Here is a 27,104-nt window from a genome sequence, read left to right as displayed (position 1 = left end):
CACAGGTTAAAATACTTTTTAATTGTTTATTATAAAATACATATTTACACATGAAGGCACTTTGAAACCGTTACAAAATCTTCATATAAGCTATTGTTTTAGCTGTTCAACAAGTCCAAAAATATTTTTTCTATCATCACCTAAAAAGGTGAAAAAAATCTGAACTGCATCCAGTTGTAGTACATTCATTTTTCTAATGAAAAAACACTACACCTAATGACGACTAAGAAGGATTTTAGCACCATTAGTTTTCTACAGTTTCAGAGAATACAGTAACAGTGTGGTAAGCAGATAGGTGAGATCTGCACGTGACATTGAATTAAAACCAAATCAACTGAACTCTTGTGATACAACACGGCTGAAAGACTTGCGCTGTTAAGCCCGATGGTACGTTTCCCATCCAGAAAGGCTGCAATCCTCCACGCAGATAAAGCAGACTCTGCCCAAAGCTAAATGAAGATTCCCCGTTCCCCCCCCAACACAGGAGGCTTTTAGTGACTGGAGTATATATATACATTGAACGGTTATAGTTGTAACAGCACTGATGAGCAGATCAAGAGAAAGGTTGTTTCTCTTGTACTTATCTCAAGATCTGAAGACAAATATTAAAAATTGAATAAAATTAAAGGAACTGAACAGAAGAATCTGCATGAAACCTAGTCCACTGTGTGGCCATTCCCTCATACCGCAGCTCTCTACAGTCAGACCTTTCAGAAATAAGCACCTTTTTTGGAAAGTAAAAAAATCAAATACTTAATTAGTTAATAATTCAAAAACAAATTACGGAGTTTGTAAACTTTCTACTCGCTATACATGTACACTTTTAAATACATTTTTCCTCCATCATTGCTGGCCAGATTCATTAGCCAAGACTGCTTGAAATCATTGCAGTGTTCTTCCCTGAACTGTAGGACAGCAGATCTTGCAGCATATGCTAAACAAACCGAACAATGAAGTGAACAGAGCTCCTTAAACAAGTCCTATGTAACCATTCAATTTTTTTTTCAGTTCAATATACACATGAACAGAAAAATACAGTGCTGAGAAGCTTCTCTATGGCTCTAATCTTAAATGCAATTATGAAATAAGATCAAGCTACTGATTTACAGTAATGAATAAACCTTGACTTTTCTCCATTTTGAAAATACACCCTACTAAATTCCTCAGCGTTAAAAACTTAGTTACAAAAATCGGATGCTGGAATTTACACATGTCCAATGAATCCAAGCCTTTACTAGCTATAAACCCCCACATATACAAACATGCCTTATCTGATGGGCTTACGTTCAGTGTAGATACTACACAAGAGGAAAAGGAGCAGCTTCCGTGGCAGCGTTCGCTGGCTCGAGAGAACGGTGATTCAGACTCACTGAGCCGTATCTCAGTGTTTTATCAGATGTCAGTGTCCAATTTTAGACACTGCCATTTGTGCTTTTTGATGATTGCCTTTGTTATCGCAAAAGCTGTCTGATCCACGTCACAACGTACGCTTTTACTGAAGTTCTGACAGGAGATGGAGCACAGCACAAATCATACAGTTCAAAACTGCTCAGCTCTTCCTGAGACTAATGACCAATTTGTTCTCCACGCCACTCACTCCACAGTAAAATAATGCATAAAATTCCACATTCTTTTAAAATAAGGCACTTTTAAAGTTTCTTCCCCAAATACCAAAAGCTTGAGGAAACTTAACTGACTTCACTCATTTCCTTATCATTCTTACTCCAAAAATAAAACCAGTATTACTAGAAGCTGAGTTACACTCAGAACTCACGATGCTCTAAATTAGCCTGGAGAACATCCAACATGGCTTTTTACAGATCACTCTTTTGCTAAAGCAGCTCAAAGAGTAACTTAGAGCACAGCATGGCCTTTGGGAATGAAGATCATCACCACCTCTCGTTCTTTGGTGTTTACTACTTAACCCTTGCTTTCTGCATCCTGTGGAAGTCAGGTAAAAGTTCAATGTTCAAGAACCTTGGCAGTTGTCTGTATACAAAAGCAAGAAATAAATAGCGCAACAGTTGAATCCAACTCCATAGCTTTTAGATCCCACAGAAAACCGGCAGTTTTAATGATTTGCTCTTTCACTGACAACATCTTGGAGACGTTTAAGTAAAACGTCATCGTTTTCCTGGCAGAGTCGCTTCGTAGGGGATTCAGTGTCACTATCAATTGCTATTGCTCGTTTCTTACTCCTGTGTTCACCTTGTTTTATCATATTGTTGATGTCCTTCAAACTCTGCAATCAAGATAAAAAGAATCATGAGTTACTACGACTCCATTTCAAACTTGCTCTGGTTTTCAATTATCTGAGAACAAAAAGTTATTCTGAACCTCTTTGCTGAGCAAGTGATGGATTCTACATAAAGAATTCTAGCCTTCACCGCAAACTGAGACTAGTTCAATGAAACCTCACTGCATTAGAACATATACTAATTAGGACATTAACTAACCCTCTATCAAATTGACCCCTTTCAACCTTTTTGCCTTCTACCTTGGAAGGGCTCCCATTGAATTTATAGAGTAGTGCAGTTTGAGGTGTCAAGCAGGCACCATTCTTGTGAGGCGAAACATAAACAGAATGCTGTTGAGAGATCCGTCGAGGAGACACCGGCTGTTGCTTAATGTTGGGGAATGGAGACAAGGGAGGGGCTTCCATCTGCAAGAGGGCACAAATTTGGATAGGAGCTGAATCAGAAGACATTTAAGACCAGTAACTTCACAGAAGGAATGATTAATACACTTCCAGGTCTTCTTTAGAAGATTTTATCCCATAACAGTTAAACAACAGATTGAATATCCACCAAACAACAGAACAAATTTACTTTCCAGATGTGTTATACAGATGCTCCACAGGCATTTGAGCATCGATATAAAGAAGCTGAAACCGGAGTTGTAAACTGAACTGCATCTGCGTTTGTCCTCTTGAAAGGCTGTTAAAGCAAGTCCTCATACCATTACCTACAACTAATTGATTTCTGTAACCACACCAGGTGAATAATAGAACAACATTATTGACAGATGCTTAACTGTCAGAAAAAAGACTCTGTGTCTGATTATTAAAGAGAGCAAAATTCCAAAATACTTTACTTACTACATGATCCTGGTTTGTGATATCGTACTTCAGTGCAAATGACTTTACTCTTCCTACATAGACTGCATTGTAAAATTTAATAAGATCTCCTCTCTCCTCTGTTCCCGACTCACTGGAGTTCTCTGCTCCGGATCGTCCTGAGGAACTGCCAGTTTTCACAAACGAGTCTAACAATAAGAGAGAGCTTCAGATTTCAGAAACATAGGATCAGCAAACTGGGCGCTTCAGGTTCAAACTTACAATATCCAACTGACAAGAACTCGTCCATAAACTGACCAGTTAATGTGATGAACAAAAGAAGCGTGCTTCCGACTGGAGCCGGGTGTGCTGTAAGTGGTTATGAACATTAGGAGGAGCTACAAATCGCTGCTAGCAGGCTAGTGGATTATGGCTAAAAAGGCCGACATAAATCTTTGTTCCAAACTTGGAAACAGCTGTAGCAAAAAACTGTAGCACAATTGACCGCTTTTCCCATGCTTATTTTGGGGAGTGGTTGCTCTTAGAACTCCCAGCTTTTAGCTTCTGTGAAAGTTTCTAGTGATCAGCTGGCAAAGAATAGCTTCGTACTCAACTCACGTCTGCTGCGAGGAAGCCATATGCTCGGCATGTTACAAAATGGCTGTTCAGTGGAAAAAGCTGCAGCCACACAGCAAGTGTGTTTCTGTTAATGTTCTCTCTCCCCTAATTAAGCCAGACTGCTTCTGAATACGGCCTTCTATGTTTCATCCTCTGAACTGTTTACTGCCAAGCAAAACAGGGCAACACAGAATAAAACCTCTTGCAATCAGTGCATACGAGACAAACGTCAAAGGCTTCAGCTGATACCGTAAGTGTGCCTGCCTTGTGTCACAACACAAGCACATGTTCCTGTAAGCTGGTGTCAAAAGAGCTGGAGTTAAGACGACATGAGTCTATTAACTGAAGAAAAAGTCTGGCAGGAAAAGCAACTGAAGAACTTTGTAACCAAGTACATTTGTTTGACAAAGCGCCGGAGCCAGCGCCACTTCAGATGCCCTAGGACATCCAAGAATTGTGGAGCTGCTAGGCAGGATGCTGAACCTACAGTAGACCAGCACTTTCCTGGACCCCAGTGGAATCCTCGAAAGGCATTTAAAAAATGGCTCTAATACTTGTTCAAGCAGTTGAATCCCACCCACTGTGGGAATTTACCAGACGGAACAGTCTTCTAAACTTCTGCGCGCATCCTGGCTGCAGGTCTGCTCTGCTCATGGCTTCAGACATGGGCTCGTGATCTCTCAGTTTCCTGACACATCACTAAAAACAGGCATGGCACAATTTCCATGATTTTCTCAAATACTACTCTAATCCCTTTTCTCCTCTAACCCAGGGCAAAGAAAATATCAACTATTTAGAAGAAACCTGAATATAAGAAAATGGTGGTCTTAGAGTCACCATTTTTATTATCTGAAACAAGTTCTCCCATTTAAGCCTTCAGGATAGGTAATATTAAGAAAAAAACCTGTCATAATATTCCAGGTACCGTTCATCTTTCTTTGTTAACCAGAGTTGCTGGCCAAGAACAACACTGACACACTAAGGAAACACTTCAATCTCGAGCAACCAAATTTAAGGAAACAAAATTAAACATTTTTTCCAGCTAGGACGCGTATTTTCCGTACCTAACACACAGGAGGGCTACTGACAAGATGGCTTCTTTTTCAACAATACATTTATTTTCCTTTAATACATTTAAAACTGTAAAACTTGCTTCACTTCTCCTTATTACTTGACAGTTCAGTTCTTTAAAAGCCCACAAGTACATTTTTAAAAACAGCAGATTACTTTGCTGTACCTACCTTCTGTCATCTCCACATCTTGGTTTGCATTTTTGTCCAATAGGACATCGGCAGAAATATTTCTCAACAAGACACTCCTATAAACCTACAGGACACCGGGGAAAAACACTCTTGTCAAGGAAAACAAGGAAGTCAGAAGACTAGATGAAATCCATCTGAGTAAGAATGAATGTAACACTGAAGAGGATTTGACTTCTCCCTTATCAGCACAAATATTTGAGAAGCATCTCTATCGGAGGTTTATAAAAAGGAAAGGCAATACTGTTTACTCACATGGCTGTTTGCTTGTGGCTGGTTTCTGTAACTTTTCATTATGTCCTGAAAAGTTCTTTCCTCTTTGGTTACCTGGAAAAGAAAAGACAATTGAAGACCAAGTGCAAGCAGCAAGGTCGGGCTGCTCAGGTCCAGTCTATTCAATCAGCTTCCCGCTATATAGCTTTTTCCTGAGTATTACTATGAATACATAATGTTAAAACTTAATTCTGGTGATGAAAATAGGAAAAAAACATTTTTCTTGTTCAAGCATTCCTTGTTTCTTAGCTACTAAAGCCCTTTGTTGCTTATGATGCTTAGGAATCATTCCTTTTCCGACTTTTCTTCTAATGACACTAAAAATTAAAGAAGGGAAATATTATTAAGTCAAAAATGTATTTGTAAATTTGAAAACTGGACCCCTTAACTTTTCTACACAGAAAGTGAGGAAATCCTGAACAAAACACTAGGCAGGCATATACACACATGCAATTTCAGCTTTCTTTTGTACTTCAAAGTAGCTCATTTGTTAAAGGACTTCGTTTTTCAGCTGTGCATCTGTAATTTTAATAGCAGATGAGCAACAATATTTGTAGTAGGAGTCAGAAGAGAATGTATAAAGGTCTCTGTCTAAATTGTCAGGTCTCACACTGCACTGGAGACAGCACTCAGAAAACCGTATTTAAAAAAAACCTGACAAACTACACGATAAAATGCAGAGCACTGACTATTCAATGGTTTTGCTTTTCTACAGCTATCAGTATCGATGTCAAATGAGCCTAAGCTACGCTTCAGTTATTAAAAGCACAGGTAGTCACAATTTGAACATCAGTTTCCCTCCACAGATAGTGCTCCTCTTCATTTGTCTTCCTCAAGAAGAAAAGGTAATCATCCGCAATGTTTTAGAAGAGCCTGGGCTTAGTTTCACTTTCCTGAATTTGTGTCTGAATCAGCCTTGATGGCCACAGTAACCATCAGCTCAAGTTTGAGTCAAACCAATATTCCAGTTTCATAATCCAATTTAGTAACACCTTAAATCAATGCTGGCAAATGGAATAAGAAATGAAGAAGTACAAGTAACAAGCAACCAGCTCAATTCGTCAACCTACATCTTTAAAAGCTAAGAGGATTTTTGTGGAATAAAACTTTCCATCCATACATAAGGTTGTGAGCTCCTGCAGATTTTCGCACCCGCATAATTCTGTAACTGTAATGGCATTTTTAGTTCAGATTACATAGATCATGAAGATGAGGAACAGGATAGAAAACACAAATATGGGGCAAGGAGACCACACACTGCTTTTCTCTATGCTGACCACTGCTCATTGTGAACGCGCTCAAGAAGAGAAGAAATTCCTCTCTTAACCAACTGACTGGTTGATAGGAACTTTCAAGATTATGCAAAACAGGCAAAAAATATACTGGGACTTCATCCAGTTCTTGGAAGCACTCTTCCCCTCCCTCCAGTAATATGACATGAATAAAGCAATCAAATCGTAAACTGTGAACACAATTTACATTTTCAATTGACATAAATTTCCCTGAATTTCTTAAAACTACTCGTTACCTTTGCCATGATATAAAAGGCACAGAGGAGGAGCTGGTCCAAATGCCTGTCCTTCATTAGATCAGCACAATGAACCAATGTGAATTCGAAGCATGTCCATATCTTCCTGCGCAAGTCATTGGAAACATCCAATTTTAAGCACAGATCACGCAAGCGCACGCTTGCCAGGTGATAAACCTGGAAGAAAGAGACACACACAGAGTCAAGCCAAATAAGCTTAACTTAGTCTGCAAAAATGAAAGTCCTCGAAGTAGAGCTGTTCTATATTTGAATGGTTCGTTTCTGCAAAATTTCCCCCCTCTGCCCAGACGATGTCTTCAAAGACTAAGTTGTCAACTTTGTTCAGATGTTGGATCTCTAATGCTTATAGGAAATCCACTTAGAAACATTATGACTATGGCTTCTATACCATATCACTCACTCACTATAATGGAACACTTCCAACAAACACAAAGAACTTTGATTAAATATAATCTTAGGTTAGCAAGATGATGGATTTTTTTTTTTCTTTTTGATTACCAAAAATCTGTCTCAAAACCTGAAATAACTATCAAGTGCAACATTAGCCTTCTTCCATTTATTTCAGAAGTTCTCGCTTCATGGATAGTAACTAGGCACACTCTTTATGTTGGAAAGCAGGAAGAGTTCATTTCATTTTCACTTGCTCTACTGAACAGGAACAAGAAAGGCAAGTAGGGAAAAACTACCATTTTGAATATGATGATCACTGTAAATAGAAGGTCAAAATTTAAAGACACATTTAAGTAAAGATTTTAGGTCTCCTTCGTAACTAAGAGGAATATGTTGCCTACCACATGGTTTGTCAAATACACTGCTACAGCTGAAGTATTCACCAACTGAGAGTAAAGCTTCCAAAATGCAGCGTGAGTTCACGCCTGGCAGCTGGCTAATCAATTCTTAATCTGTTCTCAGAAAGAGACCAGACTGTCACTATCAAAATTAAAGAACCAATAGTTCAGACACAGGATGTGGCTTACAAGTGTTTCCACGAATTAGTTTCTGTATTAAGATTTACTTTAAAGATTGTTCATTGTAGAATTCTCTAGGTTTACAATAGAGGTACCCTAAAAGGCGAAAACCTCTGAAAATAACTTCTCTAATATTTTTGAGAGATTAATTTAGGCATATATTCTTTGCAGGCATTTAGGCAAGTCACCCGTGCCTCCTCCAAAGACCCCTTACGCACTCTACATTGGAAATAAAAGCAACTAGAAACAAGTAATCTGAAGTTTCTCTGAAGCAGTTCTTAACTTACCCCTTAAATCGATCATTATTTCAAGAAGTTCCTTCTTTCTAGAAACTTTTAGATAGTGTGTTATTCACCACTGCTTTCTGAGGCCCCATACTAGCAAGATCAGCACTACTGCGTAGACCTCAGAAAATTGCAAATGAGAATCTCCAGATGCAGGATGCGAAACAGTGCAGTTTTGAATGAGCAAGACATAGGAGAATAATCTCTTTTCTGGTATGTCTAACCCTTGCAAATGTGGGAGGCAGTAAAAATAGACAAGAGAAGTAAAAACTACCGATATTTCTTGGGTAGTTATTTATAGAAGCTGCTAATTAAAAGAAAAAACCATCTCATGGGGAGGGAAAGGGGGAAAATTGGATTCCCTGGAACACTCGACAACATCTTTTCTGTTCTCCTCCCAGGTATATAAGAACTGCTCATGCCAAAGGAAAGGTGAAGACTGAAAGGTAACGAAAGCTGCACAAGGAGGCAAGTTTCAGCATAGCCACGAACAGAACTAAAGCATGACTTCCCAATAAAGACGTTACCTTTCTGTAAAACAGTGCCAAGGACCCCGTTTTCCTTGGTTTGCTTGCTGATGACAGATGCGCTTCTTGTGCTTGATTCACCTGGGGGTGGCAGGGAGCCTGGGCCTCCATTTTACATGGCTGACCTAGATTCATCGAAATGGGTATCAATGTGATCCCACCCATTTCATTTGCAATACCTGGAGAGGATATACACATCCAGAAATAAACTGTTTGCTCTCCTCATGCTGCAGAGTTAAACTGCAAGTCATAAATTCATTCACAAACATTTCATACTAAAGACATCTCAACCTTCTGTACTGGATGCTAAAAAGACTCTTTGTCCCTCAGAGTCTTCAGAAATGATTAAAAATTACATTTCTGGTAATGCTTAAAGGAAGAACATGAATGTGAATGATCATTTATAAAACTATCTGAAAGTACAAAGTTCACAAGAAATCATAATTTCTGTAGTCAGTGCTCCACTCTTTTGGCAGAGGTGGGCATTCTCTTTCCTTTTCTGTATTATTCTACAAACCAGCACATCACATACAGTCCTCATTAGTTTCCTCAGTAGTCAAATTCTCTTGCTGAAAGTCTCCTTAAACATGGAAAGTGGAGATTTTTTTCTTTTCATCTTTATCTATAGACCCAGTTTTTAAATTAAAAAAGGCTATAAAACTAATTTCTCATGTATCATTTTCAGAAATATTCAGGCATCACCCAACTTCAACGAAACAAAAATCCCCCACTATTTTGCCGACCTTAACATGTAGGCCTTACCCAGAAATTCCAGAGCCTTTTAAGATTATAATAGACCAACGTTAAGACAAAGAGTAGTAAATCATTATTGGAGCTGAGAACCAAAGCATCGCTTCATCTGTGGTGAGGTGTAACTGGAAGAAGCAAGAACTCCACAACTTTGTTTGCAAGGAGGAATTGTCAGGATGCTTGTCAGATATCAGACGTCTCCACAGAAGGAGATGTCAGTATAAACTTAAGCTGCTTTTTTTTTTTTTTAAACACAGTGGTACATGTTCTTTTAAAAAAGAAAAAGCAATACGTGTTCAAGAAGCATGGTTGGTCTAAGCAGATCTTAAGAGCAAGCAAAACACCTAGTAGAAAAAAAAAAACGGGAAGAATTCGTACCGTGCAGTGGGATAGTAACCTTCTGTCCCGTTTTTCCCGGTGCTGTAGCTGTTGTCATGGTCAGTACTGTTGGGCCAGGAGAAACCGACACATTTTCAGCAGCAATGCTTGACGCTGGAGCAATTGTCAACTTAGTCCCTTCGGTTAAAATTTTTTCCATCCGCATTTCTTTGGGGCTGTCATCTCCAAAGAGCCTTCTCTTAGCACTTCCAGCTGTAGGAGAACTGTAGCGCTCATGAACAGAGATTGGGGACAATGGCTGCACGTCTAGTACGCAAAGGAGAAAGAAAAAAAAAAAGCCTTAAGAGGAGCAGTTAATAGGAATGCTTCACAGGAGGGGAAAAGGCTAACCTTCAAACTACAAAACCAAAGTACAAGAAATCACTTCTAGTTAAGAACTAATCTCACAGCTCACTGTTCCTAGGCGATACGAACAAGACCTATAGTCTAACTATCTCCTTTTATTTTGCAGTCATCCCAGACAGCTCAGTTTCACAATCAGGTACCACAAGGAAGACAAGAGTGACCAAGCTAATTTGCAGAGACCGAGGAACTCGCAGGATTACAGATGCTCCAGTCTGCTTGGCAGATCAGTAATATTTGCAAGTGCTATTCCTCTGAACACATTCCTCTACAGGAACACGGACCACATTCCCTGGATATGCAGTCTTCTGTATGTTCTGGCTTTTTAACTCTCTCTAAACTAACCCCAGTCAGAAGCCTCCACCCCCACCCAGTTCCTCTCAGGCTCTTCTGTTGCTTTCAAACATTTGCTCCAGCAGTAAGACGGAAGTACACAATACCAATTTACAGGCTTCTGTTCCTCTGGCTTTTTGCGTTTCTGCTGAAGTCTGCTAGCCAACTGTGAGGACACAAGTGACAGCAGGTTCCTATTTCCCACGAAGCAGAAACCTTCTGGATAACTGGCCAGATAAGACCGATTGGAGACCTTACTTCTAACTGTGCCAGGGTAGTTCTCTTGGTACCAGGGGCAAATAAACATTTCCAGTCCCCACCATTTGCCATTTGAAGTTAGGAGGAGTGTTTGGTACCAGATTCTCATATACAAGATAAAGTCCCACACAGCCCTTTCCATATATAAGACACCATCTCCAAGTTGCTTTCCCTTCCATCAAACACCTAACCATAACATCTACAGCAACTGCTTATACATCTCATTCCTAATGAGTATTTAAAAAACAAAACCCAGTCTTGTAATGCAATTTGCCAGACAAACACAAAAGGAGACAACATCACAACACGAATCAGTCCATACTGCACCAGCAAGAACCTATGGACTATTGTTCGGGATACAATGAAAGCACCAATTCCTAACTAGAGAAGTACAAAAAAGCAACAGCAGTGCTGCCGCTGCCTCTTCGCTCTCACTGTCAGGAGGCAGCTCTGTGTGATACCTAGGAATCTGCAAAGAGCAAGGCAGTTCTTCAGAGGAAAGAATACTGCAAAGTATTGTCCTCTCCTCCTGCAAAAAAAAGTTCTGTAGGAAGGAGGAATAAATGCAGCTCTGTCATTCCATTTAAAGAGAGTCACCTAAAATCCAGCCAAACTCACTGAGAACAAAAAACCTGGAAAAATCTGAACAGAAAAGAACAACAAGCCATCAGATGACAACCCACCCGAGAGTAAAGGTAACCCTTGCACCAAAACAGCGGCAAAACCTGCTCCAGTTCAGAAGTGAAGCATTATCACCAACGTCTGCTGCCAGCAAGACACAGCAATGGTTTGACCGGATGCATCTAGACTTTCCCTTGATCAAATAAGAGGCTTCACAATTCTGATGCTTAATTCAGATTCAAGATTGCTTTTTGTAATTATAAAGAAATCTAAACCCCCTCTCCCCAAATTCACACATTCAAATCATATCAGAAACCTTGAACATACCCCGTCTTAAACTCCCACCAAGATCTGTCCGAACCTCTTTTACTCGAGGATGAATTATAGGAGATATTGGCATCATAGGCAAATGCCCAAGCCCACTTCCTCCATTGCTTGCTTCGAAATTACTGGGAAATATTACCTGAGAAATAAGAAATGTCAGTGTAAGATAACAAATAGATTTCCCTTCTTTGTGCCAATCTATTAATAGAAGCTTTTCTGCAGCAATTGTCTCATTTGAATGGTTTTCTGTAAAAAACAACAGTAAGAAAAAGAACGTGAATTTCCTAATAAAAGGCAAACAGGTAACATACTTCTTCACAGGTTGGGACCTTGTTTTCTGAGGCCTCGAGGGCACTCCAGAGTGCCGAGTCCCGAGTCCAGGCGAGACTCTCGAGAATTTGTTCCTCAATGCTGTTGAGGTGCTTCACCATGTCTCTGGAAAGTCCTTCCTCAGACCGAATCAGTACTTCAATTACCTAATGGTGACAAAACACATGCACAAAAGCAAAGTCATATTGCTCATGCTTAACATTATCAAATCATTATTCGTTTCAGGATCCTTTTTGAAACTTCTCTTCAACGTAGAATGCTCCAGACTCCTCCTCACATCTTAATCTTCCCCAATCCTCTGCTGATCCCTCTTTTTTTAACCCCCTTTCCCAAAGGCAATCCAGGGGTTGGAAATGGACAGCAGATGTCCCATCAGTGCAGCACAACCCACTCCCAGGGGTGTTTTTAAGGCCCCCTCTCGCCATCGCTAAGCATGTAGAGAACGCAAGCACTAAGCACAGGCAGCGCTCATCGGCAGACGCAGCGCGCCGAGGCAGACAGAGGCAGGTATATCCGCCGAGGCTGGGTACGCGAGAACCCCAGCGTTTAAGCCTTCCTTCCTTTCAAACAAGTGGCCCATAACAAAAAGGGTTGAAAACCACTGCTTTAAAGTTTCATTTAAGAAAAGGCTTAGAACCCTCAACATACACAAATCGGCGTTGAAAAGAATTGAAAGGGCCCTTGAAATATCATACTCCACCCCTATGCTCCAACGCAAGATCCACTTTATTTATGTTTTTTCTGACAGAGGAACATTCAGCCTGTTTTTCTAAAGCTCCAGAGATGGAAGTGCCATAATACTGCCCTGGAGGACTTAATGATGTGTTTACTTATTTATACTACAGAAACTAAGCACCCAAAGAACAAAGTTACAAATGGCACAAGTGGAATAATAAATATTGGTGCTCCTGTGTGAAGTCTTTGTAATGGCAATTTTTTTCAAGTGAGAGTGCCGCAAGAATGTACTCTGAATAGCAAAGAAAATTCAAATCAAACATAAATCTGTTCCACAAAGTTGGATCGGCACCAGTGCATCTGGTATTGATGTAGGCTGCCAACAGCCACAGCAATATTGTCAGATCTGTTTCAGTTTCACTACTGCCCTACATCTGAGGATTAAAGAATGAAGAAGGGAGAACAGAATATAAAACAGCTTTCCCAAAGGGTTCGATTTTTTTGGTTGTTATCGTCTAAACAGAACTACTTCTGATTTATTCAGGACTAACCGCAGAAAGCTGTTAGGTATCTAGTAAAAATAGGAGGCATACGGCTAGATGATAAAAGGATCAAACAAGACAAAGAACAGAAATGACATTGGAGGCAGGGGGGAAGGAGGTTAAAAAAAGAGCAAAAATAGAGAATACCCAGGAAAAGAGATTTTATGTTCTGTTATATAAAACAGAACAGAAAAAAAAAAGATTAACAAAGCAAGCCTGTGATAAGTAGTAGCCAAAGACAACAAAGAATATTATTGCTATTACTAATAAGCAGAACTATAGCTTGCAGTCAATAAATATGAGTATCATCAAAATATATGCTTGAATGCTTTAGTCTACGAAAAGTGGACATGTATTAAGAACTAAAAGTTGATCAACAGCACATTACAGTTAAGTACCATTTACAAAATGGTTTTCTTGCTTTAAATTTCAGCTTCAATTCCGGCATTACACATTCCAGGTAATATATTTAAGGACAGCCAGAATTTAGAATAGGCATATTACAAGTTAACATCAGTCCTTCTCCTACTTGATTACCTAGGAAGGAAGAGCATCATCCTCTAAGACTGTCAATCCAGTAACGTGCTATTTCTAATACAGATCCAGTCCTAAGACAGTATTTATTTACCTTATAGAAATAGAATGGCCTGAGGTCAAGAACTTCAATGATCCAGGGAAAGGTACGAGGTGAGCTATATGCAAAAAGCACAATCTCCAAGCAGCATGCCATGAGAGAGCGGTGAAAGACATCTTGTTCCAAGAGAGCCTGAAGAGATTACAGAAAATGTCAATGATGGGAGGTTTGGGAAATGGAAGTTTGAATTTTTTGGCACTAATACTATACAGCTTATTGCTGGAGAGAAGAGCTGCTGCTTTTTTCTACCTTCCACAGTCTCCTCCTTACAGGGAAGTTTAGAATGGTAAAGACTAGAAGTAAACTAACAGCACCAAAACCATCACATTTTTCATACTATGGCCAAATGAATTGGCCTTACTGTGAATCACAAAGCAGAGCAAATGCATTGCTGTCTAATATGAAGTATCGAGTTTGTTAATTGGGTAAAGAAGAGGAAAGTTCTCTGTCCATAAAGTCATGATTCTAGACGGCAACACAAAGTAAGATGGTTAGTTATGCCAAAATTATACCATTTTTAATAGCAGTAAAAACCTCATTTAAGCACTTTCCATATATTTCCCCTTTTTTAATATTAACAATATACACAGACTGCTTTGCTGCAGACTGCTCTGTTCTGGAACTGTCTGAAGATAACCCCCTAGAGAGGATTACAAAAAGTGTTCTCCTCTTTTGCTAGTTCTTTACTTACAGTCAGATCCTTCCCATGTAGCCTTCGTGTTTCTTGCAGCATTATAGTCTCCAAGATTTTATAGTACAAGATCTCTGCCAGTTTTAATCTGTTTACAGCAAAATCTGAAATTTAAAACCAACAGAGATGAAGCCCAACGCCGTTTGCACAAATGGTCTTAAGACTAAATTGAGCAGTACTTCTCCTCCTCAAAGGAAATAGTGCATATGTGTGTGTATGTATAGACTTTGCAAATCAAAAAAGTAGGTTCAGAAATCCACAAGTCACAAGAACAGCATGAAATTCTAGAAATGTTTTAAAGGATTATGTATTTTCATATTTCTAGTGATATAATTTTGCAGACAGTTGCAGTAATAATTTTCCTATTTGTATTCCGTTTCCTCTAAATTTTAAATCTAACAATGCAAGTTTACAATTTTTGTTAAGAGCTGCTATAGTTTCAATGCTCTCTTGGTTATCCCATTTTGAACTGCAACCTTAGTTTCACTCTGTAATAAAGTTTTACTCTTTACAGCGTTCTGTTTGACAGCAACAGTTTTCTGTTTGGATATGTTCTGAGTTAAAAGCAGCTCCACGGTATTAAATACTTACACAACAGCATATGTATGCATTTCATTTGCCCTGGTTTAATATTTTGAAACATCCCATGCATTTCACGTCCATACCTATATGAGATCCTGGCTGTTCATCTGTTGACTGAGTGTAGCTGCGACAGAACGTCTCACCTATTTCTTTCACTCTGGTCATAATGCTTTCCATAGGGCTGCGTGCACAAGACCTGAAGCAGAATGCAAAGAGAAAGCCTTGTTTGTATAAATAAATATCCAGTTTCAAAAGTCCTCAAAAAACAAACAAACAAAAAAATACCACCCAAACAGAAAGAAGAGAAGCTAGTTATAATACCGGCAATAACCTGTATTACCATAGAGAACAGAGGAAAACATAGAATCATAGAACAGTTTGAGTTGGAAAGGACCTTTAAAGGTCCTCTAGTCCAACCCCCATGCCGTAGGCAGGGACATCTGAGCAGGTTGCTCAGAGCCCCGTCCAACCTGACCTTGAACGATCCCAGGGATGGGGCATCTACCACCTCTCTGGGCACCTGTGCCAGTGTTTCACCACCCTCATTGTAAAAAATGTCTTCCTTATATCTAGCCTGAATCTACCCTCTTTTAGTTTAAAACCATTCCCCCTTGTCCTGTCGCAACAGGCCCTGCTAGAAAGTTTGTCTCCATCTTTCTTACTGCCGCCTATCAGTACTTAAAGGGGGCTTATAAGGTCTCCCCGGAGCCTTCCCCGCTCCAGGCTGAACAACCCCAACTCCTCGGCCTTTCTTCATAGCAGAGGTGTTCCATCCCCGAGCATTGCCGTGGCCTCCTCTGGACCCGCTCCAACAGGTCCATGTCTTTCTTGTGCTGAGGGCTCCAGAGCTGGACGCAGCACTGCAGGGGGGGTCTCACCAGAGCAGAGGGGCAGAATCCCCTCCCTCGACCTGCCGGCCACGCTGCTGGTGATGCAGCCCAGGACACGGTTGGCTTCTGGGCTGCGAGCGCACATTGCTGGCTCATGCCCAGCTTTTCGTCCACCAGTACCCCCAAGTCTTTCTCTTGCTCTCAATCCCTTCATCCCCCAGCCTGTGTTGATACCGGGGGTTGCCCCGACCCAAAATAATAAAACATACAGAAATATTGTTTCCTTTTTCCCTTTCCTAACAGAGTTAAGAGAGGATACATAGATTTTGGAACAAACGCAGGAGAAAGCAAGAGCTACAGTAGCACACTCAGGAGAAAAATGTATCTGCTAGGAGCAGGGTAGTAGGAAGGATGCTACAACAGGCAACCAAAAAACCATACGCATCCACGAGACCACACAAACCAGGCAGGGTTTGAGGGAGTACAGAAAGCTTTTGAAGTGAAGAGTCAGCATCTTTCCAAAAATACCTTATTTACTAGCAAGGCAAAGAGGAACTGATGAACTCCGCACAGTCACTATCATAAAAAGGAACCAGAGAATCTCCGTCTGGAGATGCTCTTTCTGAATGCTTCCAGATTTCCCAGCAATTCTGTGTTAGAGGACAGTGGCTTGTGACTAGTGTCAAATTAAGACACTAAACTATTTTGAAAAGCTAGCATTGAAATAAACTAAGGTTTCATTGAACAAAGCCTTCTAATTAACTTCAAAGTTATGTTTCCAAGGAATTTTAATTTGACAGAGAAAATATTCAAAAGCATAGAATATCACACGTAGTCCAAAACACAGTTCTTTCCGTTTCTCCTAATCAGTACATATCCTAGTGCTTGCTGAACTCATATCCATGATGAGCAAAGTACTCAACACATTTCTTGTCAGAGGTTTACTCAATTCTTTTCCCCATTCTAATATTTACATCCCTCTTGACAGACTGGTTTATTACTTGAACAAACACATTTTTCATTAGCGATTGCAGACACGTTTATGTTTTAATTGTGTAATATAAATAGTATCAAACAGTCCTTAAAAAAAAACAATCAAAGAAACATTAAAATAGAAATGCATCTTGCTGAGAATTTGTACACTTTCAAGAACAAGTGCTAGGAAAACTTTCAAAATATATGTAACTCCAAAGATGAGAACTAAAAGTAATATTTTTCACCTGTTTATGAAGGCTGCTTTAAAAAACATTACTTTGGCACTTCAAATATTAAGTGCTAATACTAAACGTCTGTTCTGATTAATAAAAAAATATCTGGAGACCTTACACCGTCTCCAGCAAGGCCTTAATTTGCACGGATGTTAGGCAAACACCCAACAGCTTTACAGGTATTTACTATTAAATTATTGCTTTTTATGAGCTCTGAAGCAACACTGATCTACCTTTTACTGATAAACTGTTTTGTTTACGCTCATCTGCTTATGCACCACCATCTCCATGTGCATTTCACTACAGCCAGCACGCAGTCACGCATCCAGGAGCCTAAAATATAGGTTGATTTATATAACTGGGACGCTGTCCTAGAAATGGTGATCGTGAAAGACTGGGCTTGTGTTCACTACTCACTCACTATGATTTCCCAGTATCACACAGCAGCCATCAGGGCTGAGCGAGAGGCTCTTGACTAGGAATGCTCTAATTCCTGCCGGGACGCCTGCCCTAGGACAGACATCACGGCTCAGGGAGGAAACGGATGCGCTGAAGCACGCTCAGGGAACGGCCACCAGAACAACTAGAGAAGTGGAAAACACGGCTGCTGCTATACAAGAGATCAACATCAACAATAATTAGGGTCACTGCTCGGCGCTTATATATGCTATAAAGTTAGATTAAGATATCCTGACGTAGTATGAAGTAGAAATGAGGAGCCTTTAGGCTGCTTTTAGTCTTATCTTCCCAACTCTTCGAGGCAAAGATTATCGCTTGTTCACTCTAACATATCCCTTCTCCCCCCAAACCTCTGCCAATATAGTTACCATATTTTTTAATTGAGCCATGCTTGTTAAAAATTTAAAAATCCAGCCGAACAAAAAAGTATTTGGCTTTCAAGCAGAAAAACAGCTAAATTAACATTAGCAAAAACTGAAGCTACATTAATACAATGGTGGTGACAAGTTGGAGGGGGGTATGTTCAGCTATTCTTCTCCAGAAGATGAGATCATCTAGAAAACAGAAGATCTTTCAACTAGAAATAATACAGAAACACAGCCAAAAATATTCTGCACCAAACAAAAAAAGTAAAGTTTGAGGAAGAAAGCAGTCACAAGCATGAAAAGACGAGTTTCTGTTTGTATGAGAGCACCTGCAGTGGACATACTTACTCAAAAATAGTTATAAGTTGTTCACTTGGTGCATTTTTCAATCCAGCCACAATGTTCTGCAACCGGCTCACGCTTTGTGTTGCTGAAGCCACAGGAGTGATGACAGCTTCCTTTTCTCGTAGGTATCTTCTTCCAGTCAGTGGAGTTGAAGGTGCAAACGACCTTTTCTGTCAGACAAAGAATAAATCAAATAAGTCAACAGAACTGTTTCAAAAACCTTTCAAATTAGCATCTCCTGCAAAATCACTCCAAAGATTAAAATGACACCACTAGTACGCTACCTGAAGGCTGCCACCAAACCTGACTAAAAATTAGTTAAAGTTTTCCCAGGACTCCATAAATACAAAACATAACAAATCTTCAGGCAGACTAAAATTAACTCAAAGATTTTTTTAAAATAAAATATAGGAAAACGAGACTTTAAATCTTAAAGCCTGTAAATTTTTAAGCTCACTTGAACATTGAAAAATACAGGGCAAGAAAGAGAAAGCATATGCTTCCATTCATGGTCCCTGACTGCGTTAGCTGGGTGACATAAGGAGTACGTGGCAGAGCTGCCTAGGAGAGGGTCACAGGAAAATTTTCTTCGGGAAATCTGTCCTGGTGGACTGAGAGCCTCCCCTTATCCAAAGAACACACACACAGCAGATGACACAGCACTGAGCAGATGGAGCTGTGTCGACTGCACTTATCTGTTAGTATCCTGCTTTCTGGAAGTGATGCAATAAAGTATTTGGTTTTGAATTAGTAGAATAGACACATTTTGAAGATACAAGGCAAATAATAAGGAAAGGTTAAGCCTGCAGTCAGTATGCATAAATAGCAATGAAGTCACTATTATACTACAGAAACTGAAGTTCAGAATTGATACACTCATTCCAAACCCCTGTCTTTAATCTGCCTTAATATGAAATACACTTATATTTGGGAGAAAAAGCTAAGCCGCATGATCCACTTACACCGGCACTAGCATCTTGTAATAAGTATTCTTATTTTTTAATTGACATGTAAATCAAACAGCACGTGGTTCTTTCACACAGCCAGCACCATTTTTTCCCCTTATCCAAGTTTAAAAAGTAATCAGTCAAGTGTTTTCCCATATGCCAACTTCATTAAATACATTTTACATTTTTAAACACAGTGAAACATTAACTCCATTTCTAGGCTACTTTTTGTAATGAAGAGTTAGACTTCGGTGGGTTTTGTCTTCAATGTTATTTTCCATAGTATAGTACACAAATTGACTCTTTCTGTCCTAAAAAAGGAAATATCGGGAAAACAAATACATCAATCCAGCATAAAGGTTTAATGGTATTCCTATTAGGTATAAATGAAGTTTAAGCAAAACCTGTATATTTAGGTCTTAACTACTTATTGATTTTTCTTGGACAAAAACAGACTACACACGTGAAAGTGCTCTCATCCTGTTTAAGGAATAGTCATTTACAAAATTCCACAGGAAAGAAGACATCACCATTTCTCCTTAGCAAGACAACATCCACTGAAGCCTGCAAATGGCATTCATCATCTTCCCCTCAGGAGGAAGTTCAAGAAGTTCAAAGTCACTTCAGTGATTCAAATAGCGTACAAGGATGGAAAAACTTGAAGGAGTACTTCAAGTGAGATCAATATGTTAAACGAATCACCTTTTCAAAATGCTGCTGAAGATGACACTCCACATGAGCTCTTGCTGCCGTTTTCCCTACCGGCACATCTGCAGGAAATTTTCGAGGAGTGCCAATTTCTTCTTCAGCATCAGCTCCTAGGAAAACTCTCTCGTCAAAGTCACCCACTGTCAGAACGTACTCTTCATACTCTTTATTCAGTGCTTTGCTGAAAGAGAAGCCCAGGGTTTATATCAAAGGTTAAACTGCTAAAGAAACAAAAAAGGTGCCAGTGGAACTAAAGTACAAAACCGAAACCAACATGCGTTCAAAGCGTTTAATGCTTTCAGCAGCAGTGCCGCTTGTAAACACAACTTCACCCCCCGAGCAATCTGCCTGCGGTCGTCCCTGCCTTCCTTGTGCTTAAAACCTCCCCTGTTCCCTCCACGATCCGCTGCAGGGACCACTCTTCCTCTTAAGTCACCACCACCGTTTGGCTCTCAGTACGAAGAGGAGAAGACAACTTTGCTTCCATCCCGGTTGTAAATAGAACAGTTTGGAATACTCAGCTGATCAGAGGTTGAATCTTTGTATACACGGAGCACGTGGACGGTAGTTGCATTAAACTAGCTACATTTGATTTCTACTTTTGCCACTTTGTAGCCTGTAATTTTCATAATGGTTCAGAGGAAGAGAAATTTAAGAGCTAGCCGCCTGTATTCAATTTCTAAAATCACTACTGACATACGCTACCAAACAAATCTTTCATTTTCTTTATTCCAGCTAACCCAACTGTAAAACAGGAACGTTTAATCTCACAAAGGTTGCAAAGCTTTAAACTTATACCTGGGAAGCAGAATGAAACTTTTGGATAAAAATCAGAAAGAGCTTGCATCAATAAATCCTGCCTGCGTGTTTCTCATGATACATGAATGCTATATGAAATATCTTTTGCCTACAAGGTGTCTTAGCAATTCAAGCTGCCACTTAGCATGTATATTAATGGAACATAACAATGTATTCATGATGCAAGGGATTCTGTGATCCCACAGGAAACTTGACTGTATCACAGGTTCACCTTCCCCATGTCTTTTAGAAAAAGTAAAGGTCTATGCAAAGTTTGGACAAAGAAACAGAGAGGCTTCATGTTTCCTTTAGATGTTAAGCTACTTACAAAAGAACAGGGACTGCTGTATCATTCCACATGACAGTATTATTAAAGTAATACTACTAATTTTTAAGTAGAAATACTAAGAGAAGTTCACTGCTTCAAATGGATCACAGCAACACCGTTTTATATTTAAATGTGAGTGTTCTCTACATTGTTAAAACAACTGAGTCTTTGCTCAAAGTTCTCAAAGCAAACCAACATGTTAAAAACTCACCTTGCAAAAACAAATTATTAGGTATTTCTGGAAAAGGCAAAAAAACCCTTTAAGGGATCCAGAACAAAGCAGCTGCTGTTCATATTTTACATTTAAATTAGCTTTCAGAAGTCAGTTAAGAAGTTTCTGAAACAACTGTACTTGCCTTCGACAGAAACACCTTATCTCTTTCTTGTGGTTTTGCAATTGTTGCTTCTTTTTCTTTTGAGTACTTCTGTTGCATTCACAGATTTATACAATCAATTGGAGACTGATAAATGAATCTAAAGACTTCCCTACTCGGGTATAACATCTGAGGTGTGTATAGAAACACATCCATGAACTTCAGAGTCAAGGTTTTGATTTGCATTAGATTACTCAAATGTTACAGCTGCCAGAAAATAACGGCAAGCACCATAAAACCTGACATTAAGGAAGAAAGTCGGCATCTGAGCCCCTGACATTTGACACATCTCAGATCCAGAAAGCGTTTTAGCCAGATAGCAGCTTTGATTGTCAAATAATTAAAACCCATTAGTTATGGTAAGAAAAAGGAACAGGAAAACCTGAGATGTAGCATTCAAAGGCTTGTATTTTAGAAAAGAAACCAAACCCCGTGATTAAGAACATAAGCTGTAACTTACTTGTTTTCTGTAAAATTGCAAAGATCCAACAGACATTCTCCTTTTAAGATCTAAGAATAAAAAGCAGAAATATCTTACATAATAAAATCAAAGCTGTTCCAACTCTAACAGTGTGAGGGCATGATGGTTTTAGCCAAAAAGGAAATGAGATTTAGGAGCATAACTGGACTTTTTTTTTTGCCTAGACCAAAGGACTACAATGCCATTAGCAAGACAAACAGATGAGGACAAAGCCCAGTTCTATCCAAGCTCTAGATAAACTCACTCCTCAGAAACAGTACTGTTATTTAACATCTGTTCCATTGGCGGGTTAGGGACCGACCTGATGAACGACTACACGGAAACTTCCATAGGGCTTGGAAAAAATTTCCAGGATCAAAACCAGACAGAACAATTTGTACACCTGCAACCTCAACCTCTTCTTTCCAAAGCATTTTGTTCAACTCCAAGACAAGCAGTAGGACCCATGCTATCCTGACAGTTATTCCAGAAAATAATTTCACAATGAGATTACTTTTTTGCCTGAAGAAAACATTATCATCCACGATTCAGTTTCAAACTGCCAAGAAAGGAAAGCAAAGATTCTCCACTGACATAAAAAGCCAAAACACAGGGGACCTTACAGCACACATCATTAAAAGCGAGAGTAAATTCTGCTCCTGATAAAATATGTACAAAGACAATCAGACCCAAGTTCATTTGCCTTTTAGTACACTTTCCGGCAGAACCTGCAGGATTTAAATGGTCTCAAGATCATTCATATGAGCACTGCCATACATTCTTAAAACTAGTAAGATGTACCTTCCTATCAAATAGTTTTGAAATATATGGTTTAAAGTAGTGTTCCTTTATTCCTTTTGCTTCTACTAAAAGCCCGTCGTGCAGCTCACATAGTGTGGCAATGATGCAAGGAGGATCTTCAGAGGCTTTGATCTCTGTTGCATGGAAGTCCGCTGGTAAGCCTGAGAACAAGGAGAAGGGGGGGTGGGGGTGGGGGAAAGACAACCAGCCTTCAACTTCATTTGAAAAGAAACAAGAGAACAAAGCATATTTGATTTTAAATAATCTGTCCCCACCATACCTTTAAACGATGGATTTAGCAAATCTCTTCTATTTGGACACAAAAGGGCATTGGCAAAAATCAGGTCCAAGCAGCACAGAAGCAAATGATAGGAATTTACTAAATCATCTCCAATCATACGGAAATTACCTTTAAGAGACAGCACATCACGTCAAGCAACACAAAAGAAGTTCATAACTCAGAACGTATACAAACCACGCAGCTAAAAAAGGCAAGCCTACCCTTAGTGTACACAAAGAGAGTCCAGCAGAAGTTGAAGAGATCTTTAACACCGCATGGCACCCGTCTATCAATGAGGAAAAGAGGGGAGAAGTCAGCCTTCAGTTCCAGGAAGCTGAAGCTTGTTTTACGGTAAGAATTTCATCCCGCTTCCTTGCTCAAAATAACAGTCAGAGCCGTTGTCCATCTTAATTTCACACTAAGGCACAATCTAAGCTACATGTCCTTATTTCAGCTTTCACCGACCAACAGCCTCCTACCTCGCTCCGCGGAGCGCTTTGCACAGCATCCCTGACCTTCTCCCCCTCTTCTGAGCGAACGGCTGCCTTTGGCCTGCGACCCTGGCCACGCTGTTGTGCTGGTGCCTCCTCTCTAACAGAATCCTCCCGCAGCTGCAGGTGGTGAGATGCCAAGGGTACCTAAATTCCTGTGACAGTTTTTCCTAAATATTTTAATAAAGCATCATTCCTTCAAAATATGCAACTACAGCTTGTATTACAGCTCATCTGCTGAATCGTGTTTGGAGTAGAGATCATCCAAAACCACGGATGGATGGAAGACCAGGGAAGACATTATTCAAGACAGCCCACAGAGAAGCCGAAGCTGTGGTTACAGTAACGAACGCTGCTCCAATGAAGGAACATCAGCAGAGCATACCGACAAAATTTCTCCCGATACGCAGCAATGCCCACAAAGCTACCTGTCACACGTGAAGAGCTATAGCAGCAGAAGCGTCCCTTCTACCTGTAGACACGGAGCTATGCTGGAGCGTTTTACCAGAACAATTGCCCCCCCTCACATGTAGAGGACGCACGTGAGCTGGCAGAAACACCTTGCACAGACCCACTCAGCTCCCTGATCATGAAGGTTACACTCCCACTATAAAGCTGTCACAGAGGCAGCCACACAGTCGGCAGGGAATAGGGACAAGCTCTTTAATTAAGGCAGAAGTTCTGTGTGCGTCTGGAAGACGACACCACCAGTTACTAAGTTTGTCATAAAAACGAGTGCATCAGCTGTAACTTTCTTTCATTTGCATGTTACCGCTCATCTGGCAATCACGTTCAAAACCCAGTAGCGCGGAGGTCCCTGTGGATGCAATGCCGCTTTGTACGGAGGGACTCTGTCACGATACCAACTACCTCGGCCCGTACTTCGCCAAGACAAAATATCCCTGTGCTACTTAAGTTATTTCTGCTAAACGTTTTAAGTGTCGGTCTCACTGTGTCTCAAGTTAATCCATCTCACTGTTCCTCTCCCCACCACACACATTCTCCCTACGGGCCAGTTTCCGCACGTTACAGCGAACTGCGTAAACAGCCACCGGATGCAAAGCTCTGCTGATAGGAGCCGTACCCCATCGAGATTAGGGATGTTTCTGTATTCACTGCACTTCAGAATCAAGGCCACAAAGGGGCCCGATCGCTTCGGAACTTTACATAAGTTTTTAAAGCACAAATAATGATCTTAATTTTCACAGATCTCTATTAGGTATAGCCCTTTCCAGGGAAAAGTCACACGAAATCTCAAAAATACCTCTGTTTCCTGCTTCGCTGTGATTTAGACGTTTCTTCGTAAGGGTTTTGAAATATATCCAAAAATATTGGTTCAAACTTTTTGAAAATCACAGTTGACACTTCAAAATTTCTCTCCAGCCTCTCCACTCGCTCTCTGAATTCCTGTGGTAGATTTGACATGTCCATCCACTTCTTCATTTTGCTAAAAAACTGAATTAAACTTAAAAGAAAAAAGAAAAGTCTGCTTCAGTTTGTGCATAACTAACTTCCTTTATTCTGAATTTTTTAAAAAGCTAAAATGCAACGCATTTACTCCTTAACGACTAATTTGGTTAATGTATAGGTTTACCATTTATTCCCCAACTGTATATATAGTAAGCTTTTCGCCTTTTGTCACTTTGGTTTTTCTCCTTGACACTCTTTAAGGCACAGGCATAGAAACACTAATTTTATTTAAAGGCTGCCAGCGTAGCTGTGTCAGCCAGGGGAGGGGTAGAAAGGAAAGAGCACGTACAGCTCTGCGTGTGTCGAGGGGGAGGCAGGAGAGGCAACAAAACCACAAACAAGAGTCTACGCCTGTCGAAGTTACCTACACAAACACCCATTAACTTTCTACATTGACAAACCCCCCTCCGGCAGTGCAGCTGAGAACAGGTCCTTAAGCGGAACGAGAAACATTCGGAGTTCTGCCACCTCGGGTCAGAGCAAGCGGAGCTGCCTGCCAGAAAGCCCCCGCGGAGCGTCAGCATTTATGCCATCGCACAGTTCTATGTTCCCAGAACGCCGCAGACGTAGCCATCAACACTACAGCCAGCGATCTGGCCTAAATCCCGAGTCTCATCTGGATTGCTAACAGAACATTCAGAGCTCCTCTTTGTGTTTCAGTTAACTACAAAAAGAAATAACTGGCGTGGGTGGAACAATTGTTGGTCTGACACGGGTGGTTTTTTAAAGGCTTGAAGCTGAAAATTACGTATTTACATCTCATTTCCATTTTTAACAAAAGAGGATTTATTGCTTTCATACTTTTACCTCGGGACATGCATTTTGCAGTGCTTGGAGCCGTGAGAAAAGGAGCGGGTACCTGAATTAGTAGCTTTAGCAGAGCAGCGAATTAGCAGGCACCGTGCCGGAGCAGCCGGCAATTAGCCACGGCAATTAGCAACCCGGGAAAGTTCACCTGAGCCTGGCGGAGCGCAGGATCCTGGTCAGCGACACGCCGTTCCCCTCCATCAGGCCGCTCCCCACGGTGGGCACCAGGCTCTTGCGGCAGGCGACGTAGAGGGCGCAGGCCAGCCAGTGCAGCGCCTCGCCCTGCCGGGGCACGGGAAGCCGCGAGCTGCGGGGGGCGGCGGGGGCCCGGCCGCGGCGGGAGCCGGGGGCCGCCGCTCCGCGCACCCGCTGCACGCGGCACCGCCCCGTACCTATCGACACACCCGCACGCACACGCGGGCAGCGCCAGCTGCGGGCGGAGGCCGCCCCTCGCCCCGGCGCCCCCGGGCACCTCCCGCGGCGCCAGCTCGCCCCGCCCCGCCCCGCCCGGCCCCGCCGCCCCTGAGAGGCCGAGCGGCCGCCGCCCCGCCCGGCCCGGCCCCCTCACCTCCAGGCTGTAGGTGCCCCGCAGCGCCGTGAAGTCGCGCAGCGCCTCGGCGGCGCTGGCCGCGTCCAGGTTCAGCTCCTGGCAGAGCCGCTCGATGGCGGCGCCGGGCTCGGCGGGCGGCGGCTCCGGGCGGGACATGGCGGGCCCGGCCCGGCCCTGCGCTCCGCGCGCCAAAACGCCTCCGCCGGAAGGGAGCGGCACCTTCCGCCGCGCGCGGCGGGGGCGGGGCCGCGGGGGGCGGGGCGGGCCGTGGCACACGGTGCCTCCAGGCGTGGGCGCGGGTGTGCGGCGCCGCGGGGTTACACGCGCGGGGTGCGCGCTCGGCGCTGCGCACACGGGGTCAGTGCCCGTGAATACACGGGGAGTGCCGGGCTGCACGCGCCCCGCGGGGGTTTGCACGCACACACACGCGTGTGCGCACGCCCGCACGCGTGGGGTGGCCGCACGCAGGCACATGCTGGCACACGCGTCTGTAGGCGGGGCACGGAGGTGCGGCGCACGGTGCTTGCGGATGTGAGCGGCCGCCTCCCCACGCGCACCCTCGGCGAGTCCGGTCCACGGCGGGAGCGGCTCTTCCTCCCCCACCATCCCGCAGCCCCGTGTAACACGCGTGGATGCAGCACCTTCTCGGCTGCCTCTGGCCGTGGGTCAGTTGCACGTGGGATCCCCTTCGCCCCCACCCCCGCGGGGAGGGAAAGGCTTTGGCAATTGCGGCCTTGGTGGGACGATCCCGCGTATGAAGCGCGGCGTGCATCCGAACGCTCGGCTGGCTCCGCGGGGTGTTGCGGTCAGAGTCGCGCTCACCCGTCACCCGTGGCACAGGCCCACTTCGGTGGAGTTCCCGGCGGACA

General features: G+C 42.0%; 1 protein-coding gene across 6 annotated transcripts; it reads right to left on the bottom strand.

Annotated features, from left to right (window-relative positions):
* On the bottom strand, positions 1–26,456 carry RBL1 (RB transcriptional corepressor like 1). 6 transcript variants are annotated; one of them, XM_075166200.1, is made up of 22 exons: positions 26,254–26,456; positions 25,834–25,967; positions 24,673–24,873; positions 23,139–23,203; positions 22,918–23,046; positions 22,638–22,798; positions 21,837–21,886; positions 19,871–20,057; positions 18,225–18,391; positions 15,098–15,210; positions 14,433–14,536; positions 13,736–13,873; positions 11,872–12,036; positions 11,564–11,699; positions 9,662–9,928; positions 8,534–8,712; positions 6,734–6,910; positions 5,188–5,259; positions 4,915–4,999; positions 3,098–3,264; positions 2,498–2,662; positions 1–2,242 (listed from the first exon to the last, which is right to left on the bottom strand). In XM_075166200.1, exons 1-22 carry the CDS (start codon positions 26,389–26,391, stop codon positions 2,072–2,074), a joined length of 3,171 nt encoding a protein of 1,056 aa, XP_075022301.1. In that variant the 5' UTR covers positions 26,392–26,456; the 3' UTR covers positions 1–2,071. The 6 variants fall into 6 exon arrangements, with proteins under 6 accessions (XP_075022301.1, XP_075022302.1, XP_075022303.1 ...); XM_075166201.1 differs by lacking the exons at positions 3,098–3,264; positions 4,915–4,999; XM_075166202.1 differs by lacking the exons at positions 24,673–24,873; positions 25,834–25,967; positions 26,254–26,456 and adding an exon at positions 23,397–24,657.
* Positions 26,457–27,104: the final 648 nt, after the last annotated feature.

Source organism: Calonectris borealis, chromosome 17, assembly GCF_964195595.1.
Source record: "Calonectris borealis chromosome 17, bCalBor7.hap1.2, whole genome shotgun sequence".
NCBI lineage: Eukaryota > Metazoa > Chordata > Aves > Procellariiformes > Procellariidae > Calonectris > Calonectris borealis.
This window is presented reverse-complemented; position numbering and strand designations above follow the sequence as displayed.

Bases quoted from the DNA above. Each gene is read 5' to 3' on its own strand.
- RBL1 (XM_075166200.1), bottom strand. From the start codon at position 26,391: ATGTCCCGCCCGGAGCCGCCGCCCGCCGAGCCCGGCGCCGCCATCGAG. The intron at 9,929-11,563 runs GTATGTTCAAGG...TTTGCGTACTAG, and splicing joins TGGTGGGAGTTTAAGACGGG to ACGTGCAGCCATTGTCCCCA. The intron at 6,911-8,533 runs GTAACGTCTTTA...TCTTTCTTCCAG, and splicing joins TGGCACTGTTTTACAGAAAG to GTTTATCACCTGGCAAGCGT.